This window comes from Lontra canadensis, unplaced genomic scaffold, assembly GCF_010015895.1.
Source record: "Lontra canadensis isolate GAN:19392208 unplaced genomic scaffold, GSC_riverotter_1.0 scaffold38, whole genome shotgun sequence".
Taxonomy (NCBI): Eukaryota; Metazoa; Chordata; class Mammalia; order Carnivora; family Mustelidae; genus Lontra; species Lontra canadensis.
Window position 1 is genome coordinate 1,683,164 of NW_022631032.1, and position 26,837 is coordinate 1,710,000.

General features: G+C 36.0%; 1 protein-coding gene across 10 annotated transcripts in view; it reads right to left on the minus strand.

The window, feature by feature from the left end:
* ACAP2 (ArfGAP with coiled-coil, ankyrin repeat and PH domains 2) overlaps positions 1-26,837 on the minus strand; it is a 151,755-nt gene that overhangs the window by 82,212 nt on the left and 42,706 nt on the right. For 9 of the 10 annotated variants that reach the window (XM_032869293.1, XM_032869294.1, XM_032869296.1 and 6 more), the window contains exons 2-4: positions 15,418-15,475; positions 4,566-4,685; positions 3,717-3,770 (exon numbers count right to left, since the gene is read on the minus strand). In XM_032869293.1, coding sequence (XP_032725184.1) covers positions 3,717-3,770; positions 4,566-4,685; positions 15,418-15,475 — 232 coding nt within the window. The remainder of the gene's footprint in view (positions 1-3,716; positions 3,771-4,565; positions 4,686-15,417; positions 15,476-26,837) is intronic. The other variant, XM_032869301.1, reaches the window with a different exon arrangement.

Consider the following 26,837-nt stretch of genomic DNA (forward strand, 5'->3'; position numbering starts at 1 on the left):
ATAGATAAATTGAATTTCATCAAAATTAAGTTTTGAGCAAAGGACATTATCAAGAAAGTGAAAAGACAACTTACAGAATGGGAGAAAATATTGATATATCACTTATCTGATAAGAGTTTAATATCCAAAATATACAAAAAATTCGATTTTAAAAATTCCAATTTTAAAATGGTGAAAGGAGTTGAATGGTAAGGATGACAGAAGATCTACAAATGGCCAATAAGCACATGGAAACATGCTCAACTATATTAAGCATTAGAGGAATGCAAATCAAAATTCAGTGAGACAATACTTCATACCTACTAGGATAGCTATGATCAAAAGAATGGAAAATAGTAAATGTTGACAAGGATGTGAAAAATTGGAATATTCATACATTGCTGGTGGGAATGTGAATGGTACAGGTTCTGTGAAAAACAATTTAGTGGTTCCTCAAGAAGGAAGTGGTATAGAAGTACCATATGAACCAGTAATTCCATACTTGGATATATACCCAAAAGACCTAAAATCAGAAAATGAGGCAAATACTTGTACATGATAATTTTTATAGAGATAAAATTTGAAGTACAATTAAAATATTATCAGATAACTTTATCCTTAATTTGTTGACCAAAAAGGCCAATCAAATTAAGAACCAAACCTTAGCAGAATTTAAAGAATGTTAAATGTTGATATTCTTGTTATATACAGCTGCTAATGAACTTCGAAGCACCAAATAATTATATTAACAGCCATACACTTTAAGCTCTTTAAAAAACTGTAAGAAGCATATAAAACAAAATTAACTCAAAATAGATTAAAAACTTGAATGGAAGACCAGAACCCATAAAACTCCTAGAAGAAAACACAGGCAGTAAAGCTCCTTGACGTAAGTCTTGGCAATAATTTTTTTGGATTTGACACCAAAGCAAAGGCAACAAAAACAAAAATAAACAAATGGTACCACATCAAACTGAAAAGTTTCTGCACTACAAAGGAAACCAACAACAAAGTGAAAAAGCAACTTACTTAATGGCAGAAGATATTTGCAAATCATATATCTGATAAGGGATTAATATTAAAAACTCATACAATAGCAAAAAAAAATCTGATTAAAAAAAATGGGCAGAGGGTCTGAATAGACATGTTTCCAAAAACAAACATGCAGATTGCTGATACATGAAAAGATGTTCTACATCACTAATCATCAAGGAAATGTAAATCAAACTGCAATGAGACACCACTTCATCCCTGTTAGAATGGCCATTATCAAAAGGACAAGAAAAAAAAAAAAAAGACAAGAAGTAACAAATGTTGATGAGGTTACAGAGAAAAGGGAACGCTTATGCATTGTTGGTGGCAATGCAAACTGGTACAGCTACTACAGAAAACAGTACTGAGGCTCCTCAAAAAATTAAAATTAGAACTACTATATGATCCAGCAATTCTATTTCTGGGTATTAGGAGAAGAAAGTGAAAACACGAACTATTTACAATAACCACGATATGAAAACAACCTAAATGTCCATCAATGGATGAACAGATAAAGAAGATATAGATATATAGATAAATATGTGTGTATATATATATAGATAGATAGATACACATACAATGCAATACTACTTAGCCATAAAAAATAATGAACCTCTGCCATTTGCAACAAAATGGATGGACCTTTCAGTCATTATGCTAAGTGAAATAAGTCAGAGAGAAAAAGATAAATACTGTATGATTGCACTCAGATGTAAAATTTTTTAAATAACAACAAAAAACAAGTTTAAGGCTATGGAGAACAGACGGGTCTGGTGGCTGCCTGAGGCAGGGGGTAAAGGGTAATGGGGGTCATTTCTAGTTATAAAAGGAGTATGTTGTGGGAATGTAACAAACAGCATGATGACTATAGTTAATAATACCATACTGCACAGGTGCCTTGGGTGGCTTAGTCAGTTAAGCAACCGACTCTTGATTACAGCTCAGGTCGTGATCTCACATCTGGCTCTGAGCTCAGTGCAGAGTTTTCCTGTCCCTCTCCCTCTGCTCCTCCCCCGCCCTCAAATAAATGAATAAAATCTTTTAAAAAATAATAATAATACTATACTGCATATTCGAAATTAGGTAAGAGAGTAGGTCTTGAAAGTTATTATCACAAGAAAAAAAATTTTAACTATATGTGGTGAGACGTTAACTGGAGTTTACTATGGTAATCATTTTGCAATATATGCAAATATAGAATTGTTACATGGAATCTTTGTACATATGAAATCAACATAATGTCAATTATACCTCAATAAAAATTGTTTTTAAAAGAAGTACATAACTTACAAGCTACTACATTTTCAGTAAACTTTTCCAAAATTTATAAAGGAATTGCCTGACATTCTAAAAAAGTAGTATATATCCCTCATTCTTGAGGGATAAAAGCCCTTAAATCTTTCAGCTATTTTATTTTGACTTTAGGTTTTATTGCACTGGTGATAATCATAAAAATAAATGTTCTATTCTATTGAAGGAGCTGAGACGCACTTCAACAGATGAATGGATAAAGAAGATGTGGTCCATATATACAATGGAATATTCTTCAGCCATCAGAAAGGATGGATACCCAACATTTGCATTAACATGGATGGAACTGGAGAAGATTATGCTAAGTGAAATAAGTCAAACAGAGAAAGACAATTATCATATGGTTTCACTTATTTGTGGAACATAAGGAATAGCATGGAGGACATTAGGAGAAGGAAGGGAAAAATGAAGGGGGAGGATCAGAGTGGGAGACGAACCATGAGAGACTATGGACTCCGGGAATCAAACTGAGGATTTTAGAGGGGAGGGGAGTGGGGGATGAGTGAGCTCAGTCATGGGCATGAAGGAGGGCACGTACTGCATGGAGCACTGGATATTATATGCAAACAATGAATCATGGAATACTACATCAAAAACTAATGATGTACTGTATGGTGACTAACATAACATAATTTTTTAAATAAATAAATAATGTTCTTAACAAAGTTAAACAGAAAAAAAAAAAAAAAACAGTATCTTTTGCCCTCATGAATAACTAGAATAAAAGTCCTCAAATCTTAAATGCATATATAAATAGCTCAAAGAATACAGCAGTCTTTAATACTGGAAACTGATTAGACAAAGGGGATATATACTTGAAGCATCTTAAAAGAAACAACTAAATTTAGAAAAATGGCTTTTACTTCTTTATTCTTAAAATAATTCCTTAAAAACTCACAAAGGCACAATTGAAACAAAAAAGATAACTTTTATGGGTATATATGTCACTCATATTAAGTTCACTATATTAGAATGAGAAATAGGAGCGCCTGGGTGGCTCAGTTGTTAAGCATCTGCCTTTGACTCAGGTCATGATCCCAGGGTCCTGGGACTGAGTCCCACATTGGGCTCCCTGCTCAGCGGGAAGCCTGCTTCTGCCTCTCCCACTCCCCCTGCTTATGTTCCCTCTCTCGATGTGTCTCCGTCAAATAAATGAATAAAATTTTTTAAAAAAGAAATAAATGTCTCTCTCTCATACACATACACACACACACACACACACACACACACATACACACACACTCACATACATACATACATTTTAGATCCATGAACTAAGAAGCTGGTTAATCAAAGTTACTGAATTATAACAAGTAATTTTATAAAATACCGCCATTCAAAGAAAGTACTAAATATTTACATGGTCATAGTAACACCTACTTACTGACACTTACTGTGTGAAAATTTATCATTTCTTGAAGACTGTCAGAAAACTTGGTCAAGCTTGTCTAGGGAGAAAGAAACCAAAAGAAAAACTAAGTCATTTAAGAGCCACGAAAATAGGTCACAAAAATGTTACTTCTGCATTTCTGACAGAAAGATCTAGTTACACTGTAAACAGTAACATTTACTTCTGAGGATGATTTCATGGTATTGCCTCATGGGCATGCTCTGCAAAGAGGACAAATGTACATATGGTAGGTAACATAAAACCCAAGAATAGTCCAAAGAATTAGCACTGCCATATCAACAGGAGTAGGCTAACAAATAATAATGTCACATATAAGCCTAAAGGTAAAATTGAGTGTATCAAGACTGTGCCCATTTAGACATCCATGAATCAAACAATCATCAAAGCATGCCCATTACCTAACCAGGTATTATTCCTCATGGAAGAATTATCATAACACCACACAGTATAGCAAGGGGCCTAAGTTAACCCAGCACAGCTAGCTGACAAGAGCTTTGCTATGCAAACCCATACATAGTTAGATACTATTCTTAAGATTTAAATGCTCTCTGCTTGCCCTAAAAGCTCCTACTAGTAAGCTTAGTCCTCCTCTCCCTGCTCGGGTCCTCTTGTAGATGATCCAGCTCACCTAGCAGAAGTACTTATAGTCACAATGCAAATCAACCATCAACTTCTAACTATTTTAGAAAACAGAATTATACAACACCAGTAGGTGACAGCTTTTCTATTCCTAATTTTAAGGACCACTATAACTTCTAATAAGGTAAATGGATGCATAGTTCTTTAATATTTTGTTGAATTTATCATATTAACTAATTTTAATAATACTAACCTCAACTACAGCATCATTACTAGAATACTGTGCCAGGTCTCGAATCCCATTCATGAACTGTTTATTTGCAACACAAAAGGCCTTTCCGGTATCAATCATCACAATACAAAGTTTCACAAGCTGAAAAAGAAAAACATTACATCAGGTTGAAGATAATTACACAAATTACCTAGTTAAACAAGTGTTAGCAACAGCTACATGAGTTAGCCTAGCTAAGATAAATTATGGTTCATCAGTAAAGCCAAAATAGACTAACTGAAATTGTTCTTTTTAACTCTGACTTACAAAGTAAATTCATAGTAGAACTGTACCCAAAAAAGTCGACCCTTTAGGACCCAGAGGCTGTAATGGTAACAACAATAAATACTTTTACCAAGTCATATTCAATCCCATAACTCCATAAAAATTTATTAAACACCACTTAGAAGGAAGAATAGGGAATTTCAGGCAGAACAAGCAGTCTGCTTTAAAAAAAAAAAAATTTTAATTAAAAAAAAAAAAAAGAAAAAAACCTGTGCTATGTTGGAGGAAAAGGGAGTAAACTGGTACGTTGGATTAGTCATGCTAGGCATTTCAGTGTCAACCTATCAACACAAACATCTGAATTGATTAATCAACCATTATTTCTTCAATGCCTACTATTTTAGGCTTTGAGCTAGCCTTAAAATTTAGACTTTCTTTCACCTTTCTTTCTCTAAAATTCTTCTCCTTCCCCTTTTCTTTTTTCTGTTCCTTATTTTTCTCCTTTCACTCAAACACATAACATTTCCTTTAAACAAATAAAATCCTGGGTGAATACATAGATTTTTTAAAAAGGTAGAGAAGGGAAGGATACTGAGGGGGTACTGGTGGGAGCACCAAGAAGAGGGTAAAGAGCCAAAACAACAACAACAAACCTTTAGAAAACATCTAAAGGATCTCAGGAGTAGAATTTAAAAACTGTTACCCTAGGGCCCAGAAGAAAAGAAATTAAAAATACACTGTCTGCTCTCAGAAGCTTTAAATCGAACCAGTAGACAAGCAGATAAATTCTGTACAGCACAAACACAACAGCTACGCATGACTAAACCATACATGATCGAAAAAAGGAAGAACATCTAGCCAGGACTAAGGGCATCAGGGAAGGATTGCTGGAAAAGATAATAATTAAGAAAAGCCCAGAAAGACCAACAAAAATTAGCCAATCAGACAAGAGTAATGGGAAGATACTACTCTAGGAAGAGCATGTTTTAAGGTAAGGCCCAGAAGCGACATGAGAAGAGAAAACCAGAGACACTTAGTAGCTTAGTGTGGTGTGAAAATGTGGCACATTAAAAGTGTGATGTTGAAAATGTATGCAAGGGCCAGATCAGGACAAGCGTTTGTATGCAATGCTAAGATGTTCACATTTTGTATGAAAGGAAACAGAGAACAAGTGAATACACTAATTGGTAAGTTCACCAGAGTTCCATTTCAGAATGATGACCTAAATGGAGAAAAAGCAAAGACAGGGAAAAGAAAGACTAAAGATAAGGGGATTAGACCAAAAACCATGACAGGCTGAATTAAGGCAGTAAGCAGGAGAGAAATGAGGAGAAAAACTTGAGAATTATAGTCGAGTACCCTTCTGGAGTACCCTTCTGTAGTACAGTAATATAGACTGTGTTCCACCAAGGGGAAAAAAATTGGAGCTGAAATCCAGCGTCAGCTCTGCTTGCCATGGGCTACATCTGCTAATTCACACAAAGACACATTAAACTGGCCAGCAAAAGACTCCTGTTTTCATTGTATTAGGCCTGTGACATGGCCCTGAATTAGATGGGCCTGTGATATAAGTCAAGTGGAAAGCTGGACCAAACACGTGAAAACAAGACATATGAAACTCAAAAAAGAGGTGCGTGCTGTAGATACAGAGGAATCATCAGCATATATACAGTTACAGTGCTACAATGCTATATCCCACACAGGAGACAGAGGACAGAGCTTGCAGAGTGAAAACCTCACGAAGAAAACAAAAGAGGAAGAGTAAAAGTAGGAGGAAAAGCAAGAGAATAATTTCACAAAAGTAAAAAAAGAACTAAGGATCAAAAAGTAGATGAACAGGTTGAAAATCCATAAAGTCCAATTTTAAAAAGATTTTTTAAAGGTCTGTTAAGGTTGTCACCCAGTATCCCTGGCAAGAATAATTGTAAGAGAAACTGACAGGGGAGCTGTTAGCAGATTACAGTGAGTTATGAACTGCAGATGTAGAAGACATGATGATAGATCAGTATTTCCCAATATGTACTCTACAAAATATCCTACAGGAATATCCTACACCAAAATAAGGATCTTGTGACAAAATAAATCTGGCAAACTCTGCATCTGAAGAACTAAACAGATTTCTTTATTGCTGAATTTTAAAGAGATTTTGATATATTCATATGTGTTGTGAATCCTAGAAGAGTATAAAATATGTAGCAGTTCTCAAAAATATTTGACATGGAATTCTTTCTCAGAGGAACCATGCTCATAGAAACAACATTCCAAAAAACTCACTAAGAGAACTGCAGGTGGAGATCAGTCTTTTAGTTTGAAAATTACAAATAAATAGAAAATTACAAGAAATAATGTCTTAAAAACCAGAAAAACTAATTATAAAATTCATAGGAGAGTAACCAACATACAAGAAGAGGGGAAAATGAGTGATGAGATGGGAACATTAGCTTTATATATATGTATTTTTTTTAAAGATTTTATTTATTTATTTGAGAGAGAGATCACAAGTAGGCAGAGAGGCAGGCAGAGAGAGGGGAGGAAGCAGACTCCCTGCTGAGCAGAGAGCCTGATGCGGGACTCGATTCCGGGACCCTGAGATCATGACCTGAGCCGAAGGCAGCAGCTTAACCCACTGAGCCTCCCAGGTGCCCATAGCTTTATATATTATTAAAATGTATTATACCAAAAAAAAAAAAAAAAAAAGGTACAAGTATAGTAATTACAATTCTGGTAATGGCCGTGAACAGACAAATGGAAAGAATACAGAGTCAAGAAACCATTACAAATATGCAGTACTTTCCAGCCAGTGGGGGAAAAAGTGATCCAATAAATGACATAGGGACACTAGAATCTAATGGGAGAAAAAGAAAAAAAGAAACCAAATTCAATTCCAAACCCTCCAATTAATTTCAGATGGAATAAAGATTTAAACATGAAATACTAAATCAGAAAATTAAAACAGGAAGTAATATTTTTTATAATCTCAAAGTAAGAAAAGTCTTTTTGAGAAAGTTGCAAAACTCAAAAGTCACAGAAAACAACAAATCAATTCAACTACAAAAAAAATAAAAATTTTATGGCGCCTGATGGCTCAGTTGGTTGAGTGTCCAACTCTTGATCTCAGCTCAGGTCTTGATCTCAGGACCATGAGTTCAAGCCCCACACTAGGCTCCACCCTGGCTATGTATGTATATATGTGTATATTTATACACACACACACACACACGTATATATATGAAACATTTTTATCAGGGGGATAAAAAACAATAAATTTAGTCAAAAGACAGCAATATGGAAAAACAGTATTAGCGACAAATCATAAGGGACTAATTTCCCTGCTCTAAGAAGAGGATATAAATCATTTTTGAAAATCAAACCAGCCACTAGAAAAATAATGGCCAACCAATTATGTACAGATAATTCCCAGTAAAGAAAATTCAAATACATCCTACGCCTATGAAAAAAAATTCAATCTCATAGTAAAAGAGTATTTTACAAAGAGTAAATTACTCTTTTTTTTACAGAATAGCAAAGATCGAAAAGTTTGTTAACTTGCTATTTTAGAGAGGGTATGGAGAACCAGGCACTCATACATTTATGGGAAATGTAAACTGGTACAATTTCTGTGTAAGGCAATTTAGCAAGAGCTATCAATATTTTAAATACATACCCTCTAACCTAACAATTTCACTTTTAGGAAAGTATTATGAAGTTATTTTTTCACATAAACCACATGACACACATGTGAAGTCATACACTGCAGTCACAGTAAAATATAGGTAGCAATCTGAGTCCATCAGTAGGCAACTGAATAAATAAATTATGATATATCCATACAATGAAATACAATTCAGCCGTCAAAAAGAATGTGGCAGCTCAATAATTAATAATAAAAACCAAAATCCAAGATGTATTTTTTCAAAAAACAAAATACAGGGGCGCCTGGGTGGCTCAGTGGGTTAAAGCCTCTGCCTTCAGCTCAGGTCATGATCTCAGGGTCCTGGGATCAAGCCCCACATGGGGCTATCTGCTCAGTGGGGAGCCTGCTTCCCCTTCTCTCTCTGCCTACCTGTGATCTCTCCCTCTGTGTCAAATAAATACATACAATCTTAAAAAAAGAAAAATGTAGAACAGTTTTAATATTTTTGTTGTAGTGGGAGAGAAGACAAACATTTATAATCTTTTACATGCCTAGAAAATTTCTGGAAGGACTCAAGTGTACTCGTTTAGGAAAGAGACTAAAGGATGACTAATTTTTCATTGGATACACACTTTCGTATCTTTAAAGTTTATATCATGTAGGAGGTATTACTTATTCAACAAATTAAATAATTTAAAAATAATTAAAAGGTCCCATAGTAACTAAAGGAGAGAGAGAGGTTGGTAGTATGACATTATGGTTAAAAACACAGAGTTACGGGTTTAGTCAGCTTAGATTCAAATCCTGCTGCCCTACTTAACCACCTAAATGATCCTGAGTGACCTTAACCTCAGTAACCTTTAAGTTTTTTTCTGTCTGAAATGATCACAATGGTACCAAACCATACAAGGTTACTATAAAAGAGTTAAGGTAATGCACATAAAGATCTTAGCACAAACCATTACTGGCACATGGTAATTACTAAAGATTTATGTTTCCTTGTCAGAGTTTTGTTATTTGCTTTTGGTTTTCTCTCTTATTTTTTGTTCCAAAGAAACTTGAACACTTTCTACTTAAAATGAAGAGGTGGCAGAGAAAGAAAAGGAGAAAGATGACTAAAGCAAAGTTCTGAGAAGTTAGAAGTTGGAATTACATAGGAAAAGGGATACTTTTATCACTCAAATGGGAGGAAAAGTGGAAAAAGAGAAGGACATATTCTAAATTTCTAGATTAGGAACAAGGAATAAAAGTGTTCCCACCAAAAGGAAGACAGAGTCAAAGTCCTCTATTAAGGAAGAAGAACAAAATGATAAATCATGAGAAAATAGAAGTAAAGCTGTTAAAGATAACTAGATAACCTGAATAAAACTTGGAAAATTTGTTTTACATCAAGATTTCCAGGAATGTGTTAACTCCACCAGTTGATTTCACCAAACAATTGTGTAACTTCTCCTACAGGGCTTTATAGATATGACACAGAGAATACAGATGATTAGACAAATATAGTGAGAATTCTACAGAGTAGGTGTTATGGAAGGGAAATGAAGGCCTCCAGAAGAAAAATATGATGGAATAAAATTAAGAGTAGACTGAAAGGGATCATAGCAGTATTATTCATACTAGCCAAAAAGTGGAAATAACCCAAATGTCCATCAAGTGATGAAGGGATAAACAAAATGTGGTATATCCATAAAGGGATATTACTCAGCCATAAAAAGTAAATACTGGAAAATGTTACAACTTGTACAGATGAACCTTAAAAACATTATGCTAAGTGAAAGAAGCTAGTCACAAAAAGCCAAATTATGGCTCCATTTATATGAAATATTCAAAAGAGGCAAATCCATACAGACAGAAAGAAAATTAGTGGTCACCAGAGGATAGGGAGAGGATAATTGGTTGTGACTGCTAACAGGTACAAGATTTCTCTTTAAAGTAATGGAAATGCTCTGGAATTAGATAGTGGTGAGGGCTGCACAATACTATGAATACACTGGAAACACTGAATTGTACAATTTAAAATGATGAATTTTATGTCAGGTGAATTTTATCTCCAAAAATTACCCCTCCCCAAAATGCACTGAAAGGGGATTTTAAAAAGGGGTTTAAAATATCAGAAGTTTATAGACTGAAGACTAGAGGGCTAGCTAAGCTTGAAGAACAGAGGCAGGAGTGAATGAAATGAGAACCGGAAAGACTAGAGTCTCAGGTAAGAAAGTAAGAGATCAGCATTCCAGATTTCTGAGAGAACTTTGAATGGTAAGGCATAGCTATGACCATGAAAACAGGTATCAGAATTAGAATAGAGGTCACTAACACGGAAGTTGGAGAGATAATGGAATTGTCATATAGCTGAGCCACACATACACTGCAGCAATGCAGGAAGAAGGACTGACTTGGTGAAAGAAACTTTGCCAGCTAGCAAAATCCTTAGTAAATGACACTGATGACAGGCATAATTGAATAATATAAGCCTACAAGAGAGAACCTAAGAGTATATGTCAACTTAGTCAAAATTATCAAGCTGGTAGCCCCAATTCATTCAAAAGTTCTTTTTACTAAGAGATGTGTGTGTCATAGGCACTTTTCCAGGTGATGAGAATATAAACAACTTATCCATTGACTGTCCTTTAGTAAGTAACAACCTCTCCAAGTTTCATTTTTCTCACGGGAAATTGGGTGTAATGCCAACTTTGCAACACTGTTGTGACAGTTGGAGATAATATAAGTAAAACCTAGCATCTGATACACAGTAAGTGTGCATCAAATGAGGGTTGTTTTTCTTCCTTCAAAGACTGTCTTCAAGGAGCTAATAATTTGTTGAAGAGACATCATCATTAGCATTTATTTAGAATGTAACATGTGCTAAGAACCATGCTAAGCACTAACATACACTAAAACACCTTATACTCATTAATAACCCTATGAGATAGGTACTCAACTTTTACTGTTTTTGAAGATGAAGAAACTGAGGCATAGGAAGGTTGAGAAACTTGCCCAACGCCAAATAGCTTAGTAAGTGGTACAGCCAGATTCAAATGCACGCAGCCTTACTCCAGGCTTTGTGTTCTTAACTATTACACCATGCTACAAGCCAAAGACTACAATAATATTATAATAATTTAAATGGAAGTGTGTGCAAGAAAGAATGCAATACCAGAAAAAGAACCTAAGTTTGGTAGTACTTGAGCTGTGATTTAAAGAGTATCTGCTTAACAGAGAGAGACAAGCATTCCAGTGAGAGGATGCAACAGATACAAAAATTACATCTAGATGGCCACTACGTTGCTCTATGGTGCTGTCAGTGCCAGAATACCTGGCAGAATGGATAAATCATTGGATCCAGCAAAACAATGCCACTCATGAAGCATTATTCTCCACAAGGAGTGTAACTATTGGTAACATATTATAAGCAAAATAAATAATAGCTAAGTCATCAAGCTAGTTTAACCTGTTGGTGGCATGATTTACAATGATATTACAGGCCTTGCACAAAGTTATGAAATCACTAAACTAATCCTGGGCAACCCCTCCCCTCCACTAGTCTTTCAGTGTCACCACCTTCAATAACAACCATTTCTTCCTCCCCTCTGTTTCTCCTCTGCACTAACTCCTCAAAATTCTCAAGTGGAATGATAGATACTAACCTAAGAATTTGAGAGAGGTACATTTTATAAGAAATCAAGATCTTAAACTAGAGAAATATAAAACTATAGGACCTTCTATTCAGGTGGAAGATAATATTTTTTTTTAATGTCAAAATTTCCATGATGCCCTTATTAGTCCTTTGGGTAATAAACACTCTAGAAAGGGCTTAGAGATCTTAGTATGATTGCCAACATTTTAATAACTTGTTTTAATCTTGAATATTTAGTTTTAAGATTCTACCAGTCTCCCAATTCCAACCAAATATGACACGGGGGCAGGGGGAGGGGGATGCTCATTAAAGAAAATCAGTAGCAAAAATGCTGTTAGTGGATTCTATCAGATGAGATACTTCATATTTTGAGGACCTCCCCAATGAACCCAAAAAATGTTTCATATGATTTACATGCAGTTCTCCCCATAAAGAACAGATAATCTGATTAGACTACTCAATGATTCTTTAAAAAGCCTTGTCTTTCAGGGGTGCCCGGGTGGCTCAGTCAGTTAAGCATCTGCCTTTGCCTCAGGTAATGATCCCAGGGCCTTGGGATGGAGCCCCACATCGGGCTCCCCTGCTTCTCCCTCTCTTCCCAGCTCATGCATACTCTATCTCTTGCTCTCTCTCTCAAATAAATAAATAAAACAAACAAACAAAAAAAGCCTTGTCATTCTACATACTCTCTCATAAATCTACCAGAAAATCAAGACTACAGTTCTGTTGCCTACCTAAGATTTAAAAACTTTGTTTCAGAGTGTTTAAAATAAATGGACTACCTCTGGGTAAAATAATAATAATAATAATCCTATATGTGTAATTTTAAAGAGAAAATATTTGAAAATCCTTTTGAAAATATCCTTACAAAAAATTATAACATTAATTTTAAAAAAAATTACAACATTAATTTAAAAAACATTTGCCAAGAAGCTTCTTAGCTTTCCTCAAAAAATTTCCAAGCAGCAAAGTGCTCCCCTAGTATGGATGCAGAAGCACAGTGGTGCACAAAAAAAGCACTGAACTAAGAATAAAAACATGAGTCTTGACCCTGGTTTGCCTCTTCTACCTCTGACTTGAAGCCAGTTCCCTTCACTTTCTGGGCTTTGGTATCCTCAACTATAAAATGGGAATAATAGCACTTGTCTTACCTACCTCACAGAATTATTATAAAAATCAAAAAGCATACTATATATCAAAGTGTTTTGGAAACTATAGAGTACAACACAAAAATAACTTATTACTAAATATTTTCTAAAATTTTGGTTTGAGAAATGTGTGCCTCGTTAGCACAGTAGGTAGCACGTCAGTCTCATAAAATATTGGTTTTACATACATAATTACTACTACTTTATATTTATACCACTTACATCATATACATACATATATTTCATGATTTCAAAACATTTGAAAACCTTCAGCTTATTTTATATCCTGGCTATTCAAAGTGTGGTCCATGGAACAACAGCATTGGTGTCACCTGGAATCTGATTAGAAACATGGAATCTCATAAAGGACTAGTATACAAAATCCATAAAGAACTTATCAAACTCAACACCCAAAGAATAATACAATCAAGAAATGGGCAGAAGACATGAAAAGACATTTCATCAAAGAAAACATGCAAATGGCCAACAGACACACGAAAAAGTGCTCCACATCACTCAGCATCAGGGAAATACAAATCAAAACCACAATGAGATACCACCTCACACCAGTAAGAACAGCTAAAATTAACAAGTCAGGAAACAACATATGTTGGCAAGGATGAGGAGAAAGGGGAACGTTCCTACACTGTTGATGGGAATGCAAGCTGGTACGGCCACTCTGGAAAACAGTATGGAGGTTCCTCAAAAAGTTGAAAATAGAGCTACCCTATGGCCCAGCAATCGCACTACTGGGTTTTTACCCTAAAGATACAAATGTAGTAGTGATCTGAAGGGGCATGTGCACCCGAATGTTTATAGCAGCAATGTCCACAACAGTCAAACTATGGAAGGAACCTAGATGTCCATCAACAGATGAATGGATAAAGAAGATGTGATACACACACACACACACACACACACACACACACACACACACTGGAATACAATGCAGCCATCAAAAGCAATGAAATCTTGCCATTTGCAATGATGTGGGTGGAACTAGAGGGTATTACGCTGAGCGAAATAAGTCAATCAGAGAAAGACAATTATCATATGATCTCCCTGATATGAGGAATTTGAGAGGCAGGGTAGGAGGTTGTGGAGGGTAGGGAAGGAAAAAATGAAACAAGATGGGATTGGGAGGGAGACAAACCATGGGAGACTCTTAATCTCATGAAATAAACTGAGGGTTGCTGGGGGGTGTCTGGGTTAAGGACACTGGGGAGGGTATGTGCTGTGGTGAGTGCTGTGAAATGTGTAAGCCTGATGATTCACACACCTGTACCCCTGAAGCAAATAATACATTGTATGTTAATAAAACAAAAAAAAAGAAAGAAAAAGAAACACAGAATCTCAGGTACCCCAGACTTACTGAATCAGAATCTGTATTTTTACAAGATCCCTAGATGATTCCTACACATAGTACAGTTTGAGAAGCACTGCTTTATGTAGCAATATCATTTAAAAAAATAATTAAATGAGTAGGAAGTTATTTTCAGAAAAGGTATTTCAAATACGTGCATCTGATTTATCTCCATAAATTTTAAGAAAAGATATTTCACTAAACAGTTACTGGTTACGTGAAACCAGAAGCCATGTCTTACTCATTCTTATATTTCTTCCTGCTTTATACAGTATTTCTTGGGTAGAGGGAAAAAAAAAAGATGATCAATAATTAATATAGATGATAGGAATTAATGCCCATTTACCCTCAAATACAATATGGCCACTTAATATCAATTATTAACTATATACTAAGCATTTCTGGCATCAGCTTTAAAAAAAAATGCAACCAGTATTTTAAATTTTATTTAATGTGTCCACACCTACATTTATAAACAAGAATGGTCAGGTTGTGTATGAAAACCACTAAACAGTGAAAAGATACATGCAATCTTTTTGATGGAAAAGAAGAAAACACAGTTCCAACAATATAAAGGATATCTAGTTAGCTCTGAAGTCAGATGCTGTTCAAATTCTTGCTCTGGCGCTTAGATTTTCAATAAGCTATTTCATGTCTATGGCCTCAATTTCCTCACATGTAAAATTGGGATAATAGTAACATTTACCATCATAGAGATTTAAAAAAAAAAAAAAAAAAGGTAACATGAACCACCAGGTATTAAAGGTCTAAATTGTTAATGGAAAATAAGAATTAATGTTTGAAAAAACTTTTAAAGTAAAATTCACCTTATCAAGTTTTAGTTCCAATTCTGCCACATCTCCTTCTACTTCTTCCAAAGCAGCCCTAGAAAAATCATATATAAAATAAGTTATCATGTGTTTATTATTTTTTAAATGCCCCCCATCTCTCCCCAGTCCCTCCCCACATCCACCCTCCAACCTCCCCTCTGCCCCCTAAGTTATCAGATATGTTTAAATGTTACTTTACTCTCGGAAAATAACTCTAAATGAAAAAAGGTATGAATGCTTAAAAATTACACTTCACGTTAAGTAATAATTACCTTAGGATGAAGCATAAGTACTTCATAAACATGAAATATAACAGATAATACAATTATTATTTAAGGTAATGAGAGAACACATTAATTAGGCTGACTGGTTCAAAGCATTCATGTTATTCAAATTAATAACACTAATAAGAAGTATTTAGCATGGTTTGTTTTTTTTTTTAAATGAGGAAAAATTTTAAAGTTGAGCCTTAACAAAGACTTGGATTTCTATTCAATACAACACATCTAACCCAATAACAGAGCATCTTTGGGAATCAAAAAGGAAAGCATTTTACTTTTTATAAATAGTTCAGAAAAATGTCATCCTTGTTTAATGAACCATTTTGTTTCCTATGTATTTTTTTTTAAGATTTTATTTATCTATTTATTTATTTGTCAGAGAGAGACAGAGAGAGAGAGAGAGAAAGCGCGAGCGCACAGGCAGGCAGAGGGGCAGCAGAGGCAGAGGGAGAAGCAGGCTCCCCACTGAACAAGGAGCCCGATGCGGGACTCAATCCCAGGACGACGGGACCATGACCCGAGCCGAAGGCAGCCGTCCAACCAACTGAGCCACCCAGGTGTCCCTGTTTCCCATGTATTTTTAAGAAATCACTAGATACTCTTAATTGTCAGGAGAATTATAAAATTATAATATTTATTAGTACTTGATATCACACTATAGGTAACATTCCAAAATTGGAAATTTGGAACAAAACAGCAGCAACGAAAACTTTTTAAAAATAATAAGATTTTACACTTAAGAGTTAAGATAGAACAAAACACAATTCATCTACTTTAAGTCCTCTATCCCATTTTCAGATACCTACTTGATAAACTAGCAACTTCCCAGTAGTTATTTTACGAATTAACCAAGTTTGTTTCAAATGGACAACAGTGGGGGACTAACCGCCCAAACACTTATTTTGAAACCTGAGTAAGAAATTCTCAATTAGATAACAGAACTAAGAAAAACATGGCTAAAATATAGCCTCTATTCCCAGAACTATCCACTTAACCTCTATGTAATAATGTCCAAATAATCATTTTTATCAGCTTGTAATTCTACTTCTCTATCTGGTCACAATTACTGAAAAAAGTTTTTAATCTCCCAAATAAGAAAATTATAAACTACAAATTATTCAGCAAAGAGATGCCTATTCCATAAAACAAGATACTATAGCATACAGTTCAAAGTTCAAGAAAACAAGAGATGATACACTTCCAAAAGACAGAAACAGAAATGCTTCTCCCCTAACTAAAAGTATCATTTTCTTTAGCAGTTTTTCGAATTACATTTGTTCCCTTAACCTAGAAAACATTTTCCCTTCACATTAATCTTAACTCCTGTTCACCTGACTACATATACTACTTGTCATTTTAAACTTAATTCATAAAAGAAAACAAATATATCTGCATAAGAATATTCACTCTTTGTAACAGGTTGAAAACCTACATGTCCAGCAATAGGAAATAATGTAAATAAATGAAAGTACATCCATCCCAATATTCGAGGCAGCAGGTTTTTAAATGCAACTGATCTACATCTACTGGGATAGAAGCATACATGTGATAAACTATTACATGCGGGGGCGGGGGGGAAGCAAGTTACAAAATTATATATAGTGTGAACCCAATTTCATGGAGGGGGAAAAGAAACTGTTGATAAATGCCCAGGGAAAAATCTGGAAGCATATTTACCAGTATATTACCCATAAAATGAGGACTGGAGAACAGAAAGTGTAAATAAGATTTTATACTTTTTACTACTTATACTTCTGGCTGGTTTAGTATTTGCCAAGAACTACAAATTTTTAAATAATTTTAAAGCCAATAAAGGGGAAAAGAAAAAAGTTGAGACATCATCTTCCCAGGAGATAGGGTCTGGGAACCTCTTCCTCCACCCACACCAGCTTAATTACACATCCATCCTGTGCCCCCACAATACCTCATGCATGCCTCTACCACTGTCCATTTCTCTCACTTATCGAAGCTCCCCATAGCAGTACAGACACTCAAAATGTTTGTTGGGTCAAGAAATAAACTCCACAATTATTTACTCTGTCACAAACATTCTTCATTTACTTATAACATTTATTTAACCTAGCTTTACCCAATCTTCAATTACTTTCAAGCATATTAGTTGAAATACCAGCTTAAGATTTGATTTAACCATTGATTTCTACTAAACATACAATTTGATAGAAACTTTATGTAGATTCCTCTATTATTTTATTGTGCAATTGTTCTAATTTACTTTTGTAAAACAACAATTTTTTATAAAGATTTTTTTTTTTAAGTAATCTCTACACCCAATGTGGGGCTCGATCTCACAACCCTGAGATCAAGAGCCACATGTTCCACCAACTGAATCAGCCAGGTGTCCCGTAAAACAAAATTTTTTTTAAAGATTTTATTTATTTATTTGACAGAGAGAGAGAGAGTACAAGCAGGCAGAGTAACAGGTAGAGGGAGAGGGAGAAGCAGGCTCCTTGCTGAGCAAGGAGTCCAATGTGGGGCTCAATCCCAGGACTCTGGGATCATGACCTGAGCTGAAGGCAGTTGCTTAAATTTACTGAGCCACCCAGGTGCCCAAACAACATTTTAAAAGAGAGGTACAAACACAAAAGGAAAAATGTGTTTCACCTGCATTTAAAAGTAAAGCCCTCTGTAATCATATATTCAAAGAATCTGAAACTTTATCTTAGATGTTCTTCAACATTTCACCTTTTCTAAAAAAAATCTGTTGGTCATCTAAGATGTGTGTGAAAACTCCTAGCAATAGCAAAACACATACATACACACACACACACAACTTGCAGTAATAGCTAAGTAGCTAATGTGTAAGGTAAACTAGTTAACTGAATATTCCTTAACATAAAAAGAAGAGTATATGGAAAGATTTTGATCTTAGTTCAAACTCTCCTCCACCACTCACTTATTTAGTATTTTATCTAAGTTTCTTCATCTGTAAAATGAGTGAAGAAATGCCTACTTAAATAAGTTGTAAAGGTTAAATCAGGGGCTGTTCCATAGCACTGACCACAGTACATACCACACCACAAAGAATACTATCAATAGGAGTCTCTTTCTCTCCTTTCTCTTAACCCTACATCCTGAGGTGAGTTTTGCCTCCCTATTACTTCTGTTCAGCAATGCAAGAGAACCATCCTGGAACATGTTTAATAAATGAGTAAGCGAAATGAAACAATCTACACAAGGGTGCTTCAAATATTCCTTTTCAACTCTCCCAAATAACTATTGAGTATGTATAACGTTTATAAATGTGCAAGGTATTAGAGGCCAATATTATAGAAACCCTATCCCCCGTAGCTTAAAACAATAAAAATCATTAAATTTTTTTGAATTATTAAAATTTAAAAGTTACATACACATTAACAATGTCCGAAAACATATGATTAAGTAGTAAAACATAAAATAATGTTAAAACAAAGGGGGGAAAACAGAAAACAGTCAACAAAGTCTCACAGGATTATTTTGAACAGAGTTCAGCAAACTACAGCCTGTCAGGCAAGTCGGGACCACAACCTCTTTTTATACAGCCCGTGAGCTAAAAATGGTTTTTACATTATTTAATGTTTGGAAAAAAACAAAAGCAGCCACATATTTAATGACACAAGAAAACTGCTATTAAATCCAAATTCAGCAGCCATAAATAAAGTTTTGTGGAATCACAGCCAAGTTCATTCATTTAAATATTTTCTATAGCAGCTTCTATGCAATAATGGCATGAAAGAGCTGAATAGTTTAGAAAGAGAGACCGTATAACCTATAAAGCCTAAAATATTTACTATTATCTGGCACTTTACAGGAAAGGTTTACTGACTCCTTGTAATGAATATTAAATACAAAAACATAAATAAAAATCCTTTCTCAAATACAAGATACATTCAGGGAAATAATTTTTAAAACTTAGTTCTGGTTCGCTGTACCTTCTAAGAAGCTGAATAAGCCTATAATTCAGAAAAATGTCACCTTACTTTTAATAACATCTTCATTCTTTAGTCTATCACAGTTTTTTACGATCAACTCAGAAAGTTAACAAAAAAACATAAAACTAGAATAGAAAAAATTCTAGCAACCATTATTAACACTGAGACTTTTTTTTTTTTTTTTTAAGTAGGCTCCACACCTAGCATGGAGTCCAGTGAGGGAATGGAAATCATGACCACGAGATCAAAACCTAAGCCAAGATCAAGAGTTGGACGCTCAACTGACTGAGCCACCGAAGCACCCCAACACTGAGACATTTCTAATCACATGGTGATCACTTTCAGCTGTGAATTAAATGAAGTTCTATGAGAAGCATAAAAATAGAATTCTCCCTACCCAGATAATTGCATACCCCTGATGTAGAAAAATCTTTTTTAAACCACTGTTTTGTTTTTAAAGTCAGAGTTTGGGTTTTTTTTAAGATTTTATTTATTTGAGAGAGAGTGAATGAGTGAGAGAGCATAAGCAGAGAGGAGGGGCAGAGGGAGAGGGAGAAGAAAACTCTCTGCTGAGCAGGGAGCCCGATGTGGGACTTGATCCCAGAACCCTGGGATCATGACCAGAGCTGAAGGCAGATGCTGAACCAACTGAGCCACCCAGGTGCCATTAAGCCACTGTTTTTATAAAATGATCTATAAAAATAACTAAATAATATGAGTAATATGAGCACTGTATTTTCTTTATAAAAGCAAATTATTTGAAACAGGAAGTGTGATGAAGAATTGTTGTAGCCATCCATTTGAGATCTTAAAAAAAAAAAGAAAAGCTGGAGCACCTGGGTGGCTTGGTGGGTTAAGCCTCTGCCTTCAGCTCAGGTCGTGATCTCAGGGTCCTGGAATCGAGCCCCGCATCGGGCTCTCTGCTCAACAGGGAGCCTGTTTCCCCCTCTCTCTCTCTGCCTGCCCTCTGCCAACTTGTGATCTCTGTCTGTCAAATAAATAAGTAAAATCTTAAAAGAAAAGAAAAGAAAAGAAAAGCTAACCTCCATTCAAACCTCAGCAATTTCCTTAAAAATGGAATTAATAGTAAGACTAGGTCACATGACAATACAATCTAAAATGTAACAGTAGTGGGTGCCTACGTGGCTCAGTCATTAAATGGCTGTCTTCAGCTCAGGGTCCTGGGATGGAGTCCCACATCCGGCTCCCTGCTAGGTGGGAAGCCTGCTTCTCCCTCTCCCACTTGTATTCTCCCCCTGCTTGTGTTCCCTCTCTCACTGTGTCTGTCTCTGTCAAATAAATAAATAAAATCTTCTAGAAAAAAATAAGTAAATAAATAAAATAAAATAAAATGTAACAACAGGATATTTCAGATCACTAATAAGCACAGAAATATTAAAGATTAAGTATTTAAACAATTAAAAATGATCTGCGGCTCTAAATCATTTATACCTTCTAAATAATTAACAAAGATAAACTATAATATAGAGATTTTGAAACTAACATCTATATTCCTTGTTTTATATAAAAGATGTATTCCTAAAGTTTGCATATGGATTAAATAACCACTTAGATACCAGGAGGGGTTGCCTATATGTCCATCATGGCACCTACCATCCCCAGGCAACTTTCTCTTCCAGATCAACAGCTTTAACCACTGTGGGCAACACTTGGCTATTCTGTGCAAAGGACAAAGCCTGGATCAGGAGTAGCCCGCTGACTGAAGGGCAGTCCTGTAACTCAATAAATGACAAAACTAGGTAACCAAAACTTCTAGAGGTGGGTCTAAGATGAGATGGCTCCCTCTGCATTTTTGACCAGAAAACAGAGTACATACCCTGGAAAACTGCTTTTTAAAATAAATCTCTCAGACTGGGATGCTGGGTTGATCAGTCTGTTAAGAGTCTGCCTTCTGCTCAGGTCCTAATTCCAGGGTCCTGGGATCAAGTTCCACATCAAGGCTCCTTGCTCGGCAGGGAGCCTATTTCTCCCTCTGCCTCTGCCCCTCTCCCTGCTTGCATTCTCTCTCTCTCTGACAAATAAATAAATAAAATATTTTAAAATAAATCTCTCAGGGTGCCTGGGCAGCTTAGTCAGTTAAGCATCTGCCTTCAGCTCAGGTCATGATTGTTGGGGTTTTTGGATCAAGCCCCATGTCCGACTCCCTGTTTAGTGGGGAGTCTGCTTCTCCCTCTCCCTCTGCCCTCCCCCTGCTTGTGCTCTCTTCTCTCTCTCTCTCCACCCCTCTCTGATAAATAAGTAAAAATCTTGAAAAGATTTTTTTTTAATATTTTTTTAAAGATTTTATTTATTTATTTGACAGATAGAGATCACAAGTAGGCAGAGAGGCAGGCAGAAAGAGAGAGGAGGAAGCAGGCTCCCTGCTGAGCAGAGAGCCCCATGTGGGGCTCGATCCCAGGACCCTGGGACCGTGACCTGAGCCGAAGACAGAGGCTTTAACCCACTGAGCCACCCAGGCGCCCCTTGAAAAGATTTTTAAAATAAATCTCTCATTAAATCATTTTGTAGGGGACCTGGGTGGCTCAGTGGGTTAAGCCTCTGCCTTCAGCTCAGGTCATGATCTCAGGGTCCCGGGATCGAGCCCTGCATTGGGCTCTCTGCTCAGCAGGGAGCCTGCTTCCCCCTCTCTCTCTGCCTGCCTCTCTGCATACTTGTGATTTTTCCCTCTGTCAAATAAATAAATAATTTTAAAAAATCATTTTGTAATGTGAATGGTCACCCCTTACTTTGTTAGTAAGTTCTGTGTCCTTTAGAATTGGGTCTCTGTAATGTGCTAAGAGGCAATGGAATGAGATTTTTTTAAATGCCATATTTTAATTCTATATTTTACTTCTTACACTAGCTATGTAACATCAAAGAAGTTCTTTTGTATTTCAATTTCACTTACAAAATACAGATAATAACAATTGTCCCATAAAGCTATATGACAAGGTTATGGACATTGGGGAGGGGTAAGTGCTATGGTGAGTGCTGTGAAATGTGTAAGCCTGATGATTCACAGACCTGTACCCCTGGGGCAAATAATACATTGTATGTTAATAAAAATAATTATTTTAAAAAGCTATATGACAAATTTCAAAGTACATATAAAAATTTTAGCACAATGACTGACACTCAGTAAGTAACCAATAAATGCCAGCTATAATAATCTATAATGTTAAAGAAAATACACAATCTCTTTTCATTTTCATTTTATGGGAACAAAAGGGAAGGAAACAGTAATGAGATTAAGTTATCACATATCTCAAACATGAATTTGAAATGGCTTGAAAAAGGAGCAAAAAAAGTTAAAACAGGCCTATGATCAACAAATAAAAGTAAAACAGCAAGTCCAAATTCTAGCACTTCAATACTCTTGCCCTTTTCCAAAACTTTTATGTCAAATACACTTTTCCTAACTTCTTCATTACTTCAGTCTGAGCCTCAGTACTACACAATAGGTAGGATATTTTTGAAAATCCGCTTTGTTTTAAAGGTCGTCAAGGTCAGTTCTCACTCTTCTAAGAACAAAGAGAGCCAACTATGCAATCAATACAAAAAAGTATCAAGGCTCTGGGGCACCTGGGTGGCTCAGTGGGTTAAAACCTCTGCCTTCGGCTCAGGTCATGATCCCAGGGTCCTGGGATCGAGCCCCACATCGGGTTCTCTGCTCAGCGGGGAGCCTGCTTCATCCTCTCTCTCTGCCTGCCTCTCTGCCTACTTGTGATCTCTGTCTGTCCAATGAATAAATAAAATATTAAAAAAAAAAATCAAGGCTCTGAATGTATGCTTATTACATAAAAATATTAAGCCACCCTTTTTTAAAAGACTGAGCTTTTATTTTTGAGATTAGTCTCAATGAAATTAAAAGATCTTTCTTGCTCAAATACTGTGTTAGAAATGTTTTAACTGCTCCTATGTACTCAGACTGGTCTACTAAGCGACACTGGCAAGATCCATGAGAAATTCTATCCTGTGATGGGTAAGAGAACTGTAAAAAACACAGGCTAGAAATGGAAACCAAAAGTTTAGTCTCTCTTCCAACTAACATGAGTTCCTGAGAACATAATTTAATCTCTCCAAACCTCAGTTTTCTCCTCCATAAAAAGTGAGGAATGGACTGGATCATCTTTAATATCAACTCCAGATCTTAAAAATCAATTATCCTAGAGTAAGCCAAGGGGAGCCTGCGTGGCTCAGTGGGTTAAAGCCTCTGCCTTTGGCTCAGGTCATGATCCCAGGGTCCTGGGATTGAGCCCCACATTGGGCTCTCTGCTCAGCAGGGAGCCTGCTTCCTCCTCTCTCTCTCTGCCTGCTTCGCTGTCTACTTGTGATCTGTCAAATGAATAAATAAAATCTTAAAAAAAAAAAAAAAAGAATAAGCATTCAAAGGAAAATTAGAACCTGGATTTGATTATCTTCTCCCAAGGAAGAATTCCTCCTCGTCCCCATTCGTGCTTTCAAAAGAGTTAGAAAAAAAAGAAACTTATAAACCATGAAAAACCCTCACCAAAATTTATATTGTTAAGTTTCATTCATCCTTTTCAAAAGCCTCCTTTATGTATTTCTTAAAAGATAATAAATATCAGGGAAAACGGTGGGGGTTTTTGTAAAATTTCTCATTCAGCTTAACATTTTAGGGGAAAAAAAGATTTTATCTTCTGTCCACACATGTATCTTTCTCAATTTTTTTCAAGTACCCTCCACACCCAGCATGGAGCCCAGGGCAGGGCTTGAACTCATGATCCCAAGTTCAGGACTCGACCTGAGATCAAGAGTCATACGCTTACCAGACTGAGCCACCCAGGAGCCCCCACACATTATCTTTCTGAGTGAGCTCCGTATTTTTTTCCTAAAGATTGTAAACATTATTCTGCCATTTTCCTGCCAAGAAAAGAAATTTTTTTTTAAGTAGTTAAAAAAATGTACTCTTCTCCCCTCATGTTCTCACCTGCCAATATAGCATCCAAAATAAAACCATTCAAGCCAGCATGTAATTGAAAAAAGCAACCAAACTACAGCCCAAGGTAGAGATGCAAGCAGTATGGTTCCAGTGAATGAATAGCACACATTCAAGTTCTAACTCAGGTGTCAATAACTCTATGAGTCCAAGCTCATAAAAAAAAAGTAATACTCTTAAAATATTAGCAAGGTCATCATATTGTGTAGAGAAGTGTGGATGGAAGAAGGGGGACATACAGAAGCATCTGTACCTAGGACTCCAGATTTTCTTCCTTAACAGGGGTCATGTGGATCTATATACAAAGTTTTTTTTTTTTTAATCATGTGCAGTAGCAAATATTCACTATTTACAGAAAATTTATGTAAAGAAATACTAATAATGTTTTATTTTATTCAGATAAGAAATTATATTTATTTCCTCAGAAAAAATCAGTACTATGTTAGAAAGCTATGTTTCCATTTCACCTTCCTCGAATGCCACTATAACCGCAGCAGCAATTAATATCATCCTACTGTGCCGTAAAAGAAGGTGGTGGAAGAAGAGATAGCCTATCTATTGTGCTGGGAATCAGTAAGCCAACACTGATGGGTGACTGGGTGACAGTCTCAGTTTTCACAGTGGGAGGTATAAAGCTAAAATGAAGATACTAGTCATCTAAAGAGGCATAAGGTTACTTTAATGTGGAAAAAAAGAGGGCTAAGGAAAAAAACTACGAACTTAGAGATTACTACATAATGTTACCTTCAACCAGGCCCAATAAAAATAAAAGCTGAAGAAAAGGTATTTCTGTCTTGGGGCGCCTGGGTGGCTCAGTGGGTTAAGCCTCTGCCTTCGGCTCAAGTCATGATCCTAGGGTCCTGGGATCAAGCCCCGCATTGGGCTCTCTTCTCAGTGGGGAGCCTGCTTCCTCCCTCTCTCTCTGCCTATTTGTGATCTCTGTCAAATAAATAAATAAAATCTTAAAAAAAAAACAAAAAAAAAGGTATTTCTGTCTTGAAATCACAATAAACTTAGGAAGCTATCCCCCCTCAAAAAAAATTTTTACATTGACTTTCTACAAAGTCTGTCCATTCCCAAGAATCTTATCACTGCAGTAGATTTAGACATGCTAGGAAAATAAAACAGTTACCATCACTGTTTAAAGAATTAAAATGTTGAACCAAAGCAGTTAAACTGCAGTGCTTATTGTATCAGTGGTGTGTCATGGTCAACACCTTTACGGAGAAGAGAGCACTGTAAATTTCATGGTTTATAACAGGGGGAGAGTAGATATCTATGAGGAAAGAATACTGTGACTGATAATTCTGTCAGGATGACCAAGTATTTCAAATAAGATGGGACTGTCAGCAGACTCATAATGGAAGAAAGGAGCAAGAGGGTAGGGACATCTAGGGCCAAACCCAGACAAAACTGCCAAAAATTATCAACAGAGACCATGTTCCCCCTTTCATGGGTATTCACCTTCATCCTTGGATGGTACTTGATGGAACAAGTACAGATGGAACTGGAAATGGTACTTAAGCAACAGGATTCCCTGCAAATCACAGCAGGTAAATAACTGCATATTGGGTCTTTCAGTGTTCTATGACATATCTGCTGAACAAATCCCATCTGTAACTTTTCCAGGCTTCCCCATTAACAAAAGAATCTTAGTACATAATGAAAATAATTTTGCCACGTATGTTCACTGTATTTTACAATCTGCCTGGGGCACCTGAACGTATGATATAGCAGTTGTTATATTAAGAACACAGAGTAGTAATATGAACTAATAAAGAGAAAAACCATTAACAGGAAATGAGCTATAACCCCAGAATCACAGAATCTTGAATTGGAAGAAACCTTAGCAAACTGCTGAATGTCAGAACTGTTTAATGAAAAGTAGAGCAGCTGTGTTTAGAAAGTATTTCATGTAGTATTTCATGTCCATTAAAACCCTGCAATTTTACAAGATCTGTAAACAGGATGCAGAAGAATACAAATTTAAGAGCCTAATAAAGAGGCTCAGGGTTTTAAAGACACTGTTCACACAGTAAATTTGTGACACTGAAGTGCCTTCTTCTCAGTGGAATGAGCACCTTCCCATCACCACCTCCACAAAGCACCCTATGTTCACATCAAATAGACCACGTGGCACTCAATATGACAATTCAGCTTTTGGTCCTGTTGCCTAAACTGAGAAACGTGATCAGAGACTATGATCTAGTTAGCTATCTATCCCTAGTTTACTGAGTTACCAAGTAA